General features: G+C 43.2%; 1 protein-coding gene across 1 annotated transcript; it reads right to left on the reverse strand.

Moving 5' to 3' along the window:
- Nucleotides 1-6367: 6367 nt before the first annotated feature.
- Nucleotides 6368-8575, reverse strand: LOC308298825 (cullin-2-like; the record flags this gene model as incomplete). The annotated part of the gene is made up of 1 exon (XM_080742507.1): nucleotides 6368-8575. The coding sequence occupies one exon, from the start codon at nucleotides 8573-8575 to the stop codon at nucleotides 6368-6370; it is 2208 nt and encodes a 735-aa protein (XP_080598633.1).
- Nucleotides 8576-8822: the final 247 nt, after the last annotated feature.

The raw sequence follows: 8822 nt of genomic DNA on the forward strand, positions 1-8822 counted from the left end.
AGAATGACGCACATGCACGCACGCACGCACATGCACACGCACAGAGCCAGAGAGGCTCGGGCTCATCGCCCACGGGCACATATGATGAAACCACGTGACCGACAAAAGTATCCGAATAGTCACCATGATCACACCACCCGTTAGTTTGTGTGGCTGTTGAAGTATATTTTAGACTAGGCTATTACGCCCATGGATAGGCCTAATATTACTGTGGGTTGAATTTAACCATTCTCAACCTTGCAACAGGAATGCAGACAGAGACGGGCAGAGATGGTTCAGTGTTCCAGTTTGGTTCCTTTATTGTAGAATATGCATGGACCACAGAGGACAGAAAAACCGCTCAGTCCTCCGGCCCGGTGGAAGCACACCCAATACAACATTTTATTTCCTTCTTAGGCTACTCTTTCAAAGTTAACTGAGACTGATTCGGTCATTCCATTGGTCCAGACCTCCATCATGTTGATTCTCTTTTAAGATTAGATTTAGCATGGTAACCAAGCTAAAAGTGGTCTTCTGTCTAAACAAAAGATTATCTACACCTCAATTGAGGTGTGATAATCCAGTGATCCATTAATGCCAGTGATCTGGCCTCCCAGCTCCTAGATTAACAAAAGGAAGGTTAATGCTGAAAACCCCGTGCCTGCAGCTAAATTAGGAATGCAATTTACGAACACACCTTTAAGTTCGGGGTAGAAATGACAGTAGGCCTACAGTAAGTACAAAATATGTGAATATGGATTCATAGGATGTACGACACTGTTTATCAGAATGCAAGAGAACTGAAAACATGTAGCCTAGGTATATGAAGACACCTAAAATTAAAACTATTATTTATTGTATTTTATTGTCTCCACCAGCCGAAGGCTGAGGGGAGAGTATGTTTTCCCCTCCGTCCGTCCGTCCGTCCGTCCGTCCGTGCGTCCGTCCGTCCGTGCGTCCTCGCAGTTTGTGTGCAGCTAATCTCAGTCGCCGTTGGCCCGGTCGCTGCCAAAGTGAGCACACACATTCCCTGGATGCCAATCTAGAACCTCTGCCCTAAATTTTTCAAATGGGCTTTTTCTAGCGCCACCTAGTGGCCGATGTTCGCAAGACACATTTCTGTGCACTACTCTTACAGATTTGTTCCAAAAATCCTACAAATCGGTAGGCAGTATCTCGACAGTCATGTGATCGACACGGATCTGTCCGATTTTTCATATTCCATCCTGATTGGCTAAGATTGGCTTCCAAAGTTTGTAGGATTGAGCCGTTTGGAACAAAATGCCTCAAATCCCAAACGCAAAGTGCAATTATCATGAAATCGCGCACACACGTTCCCACTAGGTCGAAGAAGAAATGCCACTTAAAATCTTTGAAAGCAGCCTCATGGTGGCGCTATAACAGGCCGATTTGTGGTTTTACCTATAACTCCATCGATCAGTTTCAAACTTTGTAAGCGCATTCCCTAGAGGCCAAGGAAAAACCCTTTCCCTGCATTTTTCACATCAGCCTTTTATAGCGCCACCAGGAGGCCGACTTATGTAAAATACAATTTTTCCTATTATTCCTTGAGATTTTATCCAAAAATCACGCAAATCGGTACACAGTATCTCTATAGTCATGTGATCAAGTCGATCCGTCTGATATTTCATATTCCATCCTGATTGGCTAATATTGGCTTCCAAAGTTTGCAGGATTGCTCCGTTTTTGAACAAAATGCCTCAAATCATCAACGCAGCTTGCGATTACCGTGAAATTTGCCACACATATTCCCACTAGGTCAAGGAACAAATGCTACCTTTTTCACATTGGCCTGTTATAGCGCCACCAGCAGGTAGACTTTAGCAAAACACATTTTTGGAACACAATGCTTCAAATCATGCATGCAGCGTCCGATTGCTATGAAAGATCTAAGGTGAAGAACATATGCCACCCTTTTTACATTGGCCTATTATACAGTAGCACCACCAGGATGCACAGCCTGGTGGAGACCTGTGCTCGGAAGAGCACTGCTTCTAGTTGTATATTATTTTATTTACAATATGACCTATTAGATAATATTTGTCATTAAGAAAGCCTATAGCCTATTTGCTATAAATAATTAATATTTTGTGCCACATGTGTCAGTGCAATCAAGATCAGCTGGAGATTTGGTGCTTAACTCCTATGGTGACCTGTGCCCGTGGCCTACTCAAGGATGCAAGTTAGCTGGAGTCTGGAGATTTGGTGCTTAACTCCTATGGTGACCTGTGCCCGTGGCCTACTCAAGGATGCAAGTTAGCTGGAGTCTGGAGATTTGGTGCTTAACTCCTATGGTGACCTGTGCCCGTGGCCTACTCAAGGATGCAAGTTGCAGGGAACCACCCATCCCTCGTCAGAGTAACCGTCTGTCTGTCTGTGTACATTTTATACCCATATGAAGATATCTGCCTGTGTCCCTCTTATGCCCATTATGGAGAATTGGAGGCCTGTTTATCTGTCTGTCCTTGTCTCTTTTCTGCCCATATATGGAGAGCCCAGATGTTATAAGTATATGGCCATATATGGAATTTGACAGGGGTGGGGCTTGGAGGGAGGCCATAGCTGAATGGTATAGGGAGCCCGCCTATAGGGTAGCAATGTGATGTGTGTGTCCTGAGCATAGACTGTGGGGGTCCTGAGCAAGGCTCTAAACTCCTAAATGCTCATGCGTCACACTCCCTGTGGGCAGCGAAACAGCTGGGTAGGGCTGAAAATACTGAATTTCCCTTGCAGGAGGAGTAGGTATAACTACTATTATTAGCCTAGTATTATTATTGCCAAATCAAGCTTAGGCCAGGGTTGCCATGGCAATCAATTGTCTCATTTGGGCCATGACCAGCCTTTTCTGGTGGTTATGGACAACCGTCTGACTGTGTCGAAAACGAAGTCGGGTGGTTAAAGGGTCCTCGAGATACGTGGATTAGACACCTACTAGCCCTGAAACTTGACGGTCGCTGATAACATGACAGTCATTTTGTCAGCGACGGTCATGTTTCAGGGCCAACATACATAGGCCTACCTACAGAGATTCAGTGCATTTATTGTAAGATAATACCTACTAGTTTCAGGTGTGTTTTCAAATTTGATGTTTGATCCAACTATACTGAGCGAACTAGACTGTGCTCTGTTTGATTGATTGATTGAAGACTTTATTAGAAGTTTGCATAGGAAAAGGTACAGTTTCATGACGGTACAGTTCACTGGTACAAGGTCTACTAAAAGGAGATCCATGAAAAGACTAAGCTTATTTCCACAGGAAACCATTTAAGTATCTCATGGCAAGGTGCCAACTTGCTTCTTGTGTACTCGTGGCCAGGTATGGCCTATAGCGCACCTTGTTATTTGTATCAGGTCACACTTGTTAATGGTGATGTCACATTTCAGAATGATGTATAGCATTCAAGCAGTTCAGAAATCTTTTGTGTTTGCCAAGCCTACAATCCAGGAGGCATAGATTAGTTGACTGTAGGCCTATCTGTCTGTGCCATATAAAAATATGGACAGAAAATGAAGCTTTTTTGCCCTTGTGTGGGTGTCGCCATCATTGTTTACTGGTATCCAATTGGAATGCTATTGGCTGCCAACGGTCACGTGCAACCGCAGGGATACATGGGACATTGTCTTGAGCTTGCCGAAAATAAAGCACACAAAGAAGAATCATCACAAGCCTATGATCACAAGCCCCTCCCTCCTACAGCATACCCTGCTAACATCAAATATAACATAAATCAGACCATGCATATTTTCACAAAATGCATATCACGGTGATTGAAACAAGGCTTTGAACTAGCGACAGGAACCATAAAGTATTTATGACAATGTTTATTAAGGTAAGAAAATCAAATGTTAAAGTTTGGGGGAAATGAATGGAATCCTATGGAGAACATGGTGCTTCTGGTACCAGAACAGTGCAACTAGCGGCCAATCATAGGAACTTTTAGTTACGTGTTTGCTTCATTTTAAATCTGGACAACTGGCCCGCTGGTCTGTGTGCATCAAATCTGGGGCACTGCCAGTAGGCCAAGATACTTGACCTCACATTTTTCAAACCAGACACTTTTAAACCAGGCAAACCTGGCGTGATATCAGGTTTCTTTACATTTTATCTCTTGAACTCTTGAACCATACATTTTCACCCTGGATTTGTTTAATCATGACAATATAGACCACACATACCCATTCTACCTACAGTAACTAGATTTTCATAAGACTTTATATTCCGAATGGCTATGATTGCCATCCAAAGTTTTTAAGAGGGATACGTGTGTGTGTGTGTGTGTGTGTGTGTGTGTGTGTGTGTGTGTGTGTGTGTGTGTGTGTGTGTGTGCGTGTGTGTGTGTGTGTGTGTGTGTGTGTGTGTGTGTGTGTGTGTGTACAGGGAATTACTACTTTGTGGGGACCTCATGTCCCCACAAAGATAGTACAATCGGAGGAAAAAACCATGTGGGGACAAATTAATATGTCCCCACAAGGTGTTTAGGGGTTAGGTTAAGGGTTAGGGTTAGGGTTAGGGTTAAAAATGAATGGAATGTCCCCACAAAGATAGTAGACTATGTGTAATGTCCCCACAAAGTAGCAATTGCAAACCTGTGTGTGTGTGTGTGTGTGTGTGTGTGTGTGTGTGTGTGTGTGTGTGTGTGTGTGTGTGTGCGTGCGTGCGTGCGTGCGTGCGTGCGTGTGTTTTATACAAATATCAATCATATCAATCAATTAACACAAAATCTTGACAAATAAATAGCAATGAAAAATCTACATAAAAGTGCAAAATATTCAAAATAAAGTCAATAAATACTACAAACAGTTTGACTATTGCACTAAACAACAGCTTTAGACTACTGTACGGAAGTAGAAAATATATATAGGGATGAAGGTGGGTAAACAACTGTGTACACAAAAACCATTCACAACAAAAATGGTAAATAATAAAAACATAAAAAAAGTGATGGTATTATATTGTTGTTCCTTCTAGAGGCAAATAACCAGATGGCAGTGGTGACAGATAGATAATTTGCTTAAATGATGCAGTTGTTGTTGCCTGTGGTGTGCAGTGCGTTGTTTATAAAAATCCTTCATTTACATGTTATGAAATATTGTCTTTTCATTCCATTTATCTATCTAATGCACACCTGTCTGTCTGTCCCCAGCTTATCACAAGAACCATCTGACCCATCATTGACTTGATAATTGCCGTGTGTATTGCCAATGACCTGAAGGAGTGTGAAGTTGTCGGATCAGCGGTTGTCTAGAATCGAATATACACAAATCTCTGTGGGCCTTTTATGCCCATATATGGAGATCTCTGATGTCATCAATATGACATCATATAGATACATCATAGACTGGCCTCCAAATACTGACAAAAGGTATGCTTTCCCAACAGGCATTGGCATAACTACATTAACTAGAAATACTGTTCCTACAAAACAGTGTGGGCTCGCACATGACTATATTCTGCAGCGTGCTAACTGTCACGTGAAGCTCAACCAATACTGCAGCTAACACCACTCGCAGATTTCCGCACCTCAATTGCGCCTCATTGGCTAAGGGCCCTGCCTTTGTACTGTCGTGGCAGAACTTGGTAAATAAATAATGAAGATAACATAGTGTTGTCGCCTTTCAGGCGAGCCCACAATTAATAACCCACATTTTGGGATAGGGGATAAACAACATATAATTAATATCGCACCTGTGCGAAGTGAGTGGTGCAAACGTTCTGTCTGTGATGTCAGTTATGTCTATGAGTACGGATCTCCATACAGAGTGAAATGTAAGGGTGGCTTGCATGGCTCAAAAATAAACATTATAGCTTAAAAAAAATCCCCCTAACAGGATCAAGTAAAACTAACAAAATAATAACTAAATAAATGCAGAGCTTAGTTTAAGAAAAACCCAAATCTATCTTCCAAAGTGTGCTACGGTCATATCAATGCTGGTGCCAAATAAGTAAAAGGGTGAATTAAAACTAACAAAATAACAAAATAAAAGCACAGTCTAACTGGAATTGCAGTGACGCTGTCTGAACAGTTGCGTCATCTTAGCAAACAAAAATAAATAAGAAAAAGAACGAAAAATCACCTGCACACCTTCACTTACATGACCATGTTCCACTCCTCTACCTTATTATTATTCTATCCATTCCTCCATCCCCACCCCTTCTCAAAAGTCCTCATCCTGTTCTACCTCTCCCCATCCCATGTTCTCTCTTCTTCTTCTTCCTCCTTCGTCCTCTCCTTCTCTCCCCACCATGTCTGACCACAGTTGCGGAACTACATCCATACTGCCATATAAATGTGTTAGGTCTTCTGCGAAAGTGTGTTTATCTGTGGGACGGGAGAATGTCATGGGATGCTCCTGGCCCTTCTTGTTTTCACGCCACGTAGCTTAACTCGTCTGCCAAGCTCTGGCTGCGCTCAATGAATTCCTTGTCAATGAGCACCTCGATGCACTTCTTGATCATGCTGATGCTGGGGTTGAATCTGGCTTTGGACTGGTCGATGACCTCTTGGATGAGGGCGTTGTGTCGCAGCACCTTGCGGGCTTTCATGATTCTCACTATGGCAGCTTGTAAATACATTTTACGGTCCTCATCTATAGAGCTCCTTGTCTGCTCCATCTCCTGTGGTGTGTCCTTCTGCATCGACATTGTGATCTTGAACTTGGTCCTTTTACTGGTGAAGCCCATATTTAATGAAAAGGTGGATTCGGCCTCTATTTCCTCATTTTGTGAGTCATGGTTGAGCATCTTGACATCCAACAGGGACTTGACAGTCTTCTGTAGCTCCTTCTCATTCATCTGGGTGGTGTCCTGCAGTTCCTTGTAGGTCACTACTGTGTGGAAGTTGTTGAAGGCCAGCAGCACGGCCATTTGGTATGTGGTAACCATGGCTACGTAGGGCTTGGACAGGTAGGTCATCTTGACCTCACCTGTGCCGTGATGGTGCAGCCAGGTCAGCTTTCTACCACTGAATTTCTGATTATAGAACACCTCAAACATCTGTACACTATTCTCTAGTTCTTGAGGAATGGCAAAGGTGGACGAGGTGACGTGTGTGAGGGGCCAGGCTCCTGCCTGTAATACGAGGATGTGGAAATTGATGTCTACAACATTCTTTTTTGTTTTTTGGAAAACAAAGTTGGTGAACTTATTGTTGAGTTCAGCACTCACACTCATGTCTGTGTACATTCTGTGGAGCTTGCTCGTGAACTCGTAGCCACATGTTTGCTTTAGTTTGTTGATCATGGCTTCTTCCGAGTCCATTGACAATGACAGGCCATGTATTAACCGCTTTGCTAGCATTCTGGCATAAAACTTCTGAAAGATATCCTTATCGTCGATGTACTTGAACACTATGTTGAAGCTGGTCAGTTTGTCCTCCACCTCGCTCTCTGTCCTTCCCTTTGCAGACTTCTTCAGCAGATTGTCACAGTACTTGGCCAACAGTTCGGGGGCTATGCAGATTGATTTAGTCTCCCTGTAGTTCACCACAGATGTCAAAGCCTTATCAAGGGCACTCATGAAATGGTGATCCCCATTCAGAACTGTATTGATGAGCTGAACAAATTTACTGTGAACCTCCAGCACAGCCTCGACAAACTGGGTTGGCATGTTTTCCTGAGAGAGGTTACTAGTGGCTCGGAGGCACTCGTCGTGGATATGGACCTGCAGCACGTGGATCATGTGAGGTAAGCCACTGGTCACATCCCGCAATAGGGTGTACATGTTGGCCATGTCGTCTGTCTTCTCTTGCCGGATGATATTCTGACACTCATCAAAGAGAAGCTGCAGATGGTCAGCCACCATCGTCTGTTGGAATTTGAGGATGACTTTGACGTAGGTGCTGTGGTGCAGGTACTTCCGAAATGTCACCTCCTCGTCTTTCAACTGTGCTAAGACCTTTTCCATATACTGTGAACAGTTAGACTCTTGAATTAGTTTGGATGCTTCCTGAGCGTAATCCTCCCCCATTTTGTTCAGGAATGGCTCCTCGAAGATTTCCTGGTAAAACGCCATCTGGGACTTCTTGTAGTGTTCGACGTGAATAAAGGAGTTGATGACTCCATGAATTACTTTCTGGTCATTTTTTATTTCTTTGAGAAGCATAGGGATCAGGACTGGTCGGAGGGGCTCGATCATCCCCTTCCTCCAAATATCCAATGCCAGCTCTCTGATGTATAAATAAATCATGTCCTCACCTGTGGAGCTGTTTTGCAGATCTTCCTCCACTAGTTTCTTCTTTGTGATGAAATGAGTGTTGTGATACCTGTATAAATCATGCATGTAGTAAGCCCCCTTGCTGTAAGATTCCCAGTAATTGTTGTACGTCAGTAAAATCTTCTCATTTGACTTCTTAACTTTCTCGTACAACGAATGGACATGATTTTCCAGAAAGTCCTTGGTTGTTTTGTATAATTCATCGGGGGGCGTTTGGTCTGTTACACATAAGGCGTAAATGTCAGAGAAGCAGTCTTTCCAAGTAGCCACCTCCACATCGTGAAACATGAGAACTGCCTCGATTGTAGTCCGCAGCTTCTTCCATACCTCGCCAAAATTCACTTTCCGGGGCTTCAGGGACATTATATGAAATCCGTTTAGACTGCAGAACTCGCAGAAGTCTCTGATCTCTCACTTAAGAGTTCTTCACTTATGGCCCTGTTCCCAGCAGACTACTATTATTACTGATGTTCCAGTGACGAAGGGTCATACGTCACTGATACTAATACACTACCATAGTGACATCACTCTGACGTATGGTGAAATGACATCACAGTGACCCATACGTCACTGTGACATCATTTAATTATTTTAAAGTAAAGTGGTACTT

Source organism: Nannobrachium achirus (assembly GCF_963921795.1).
Source record: "Nannobrachium achirus genome assembly, chromosome: 15".
NCBI classification, from domain to species: domain Eukaryota; kingdom Metazoa; phylum Chordata; class Actinopteri; order Myctophiformes; family Myctophidae; genus Nannobrachium; species Nannobrachium achirus.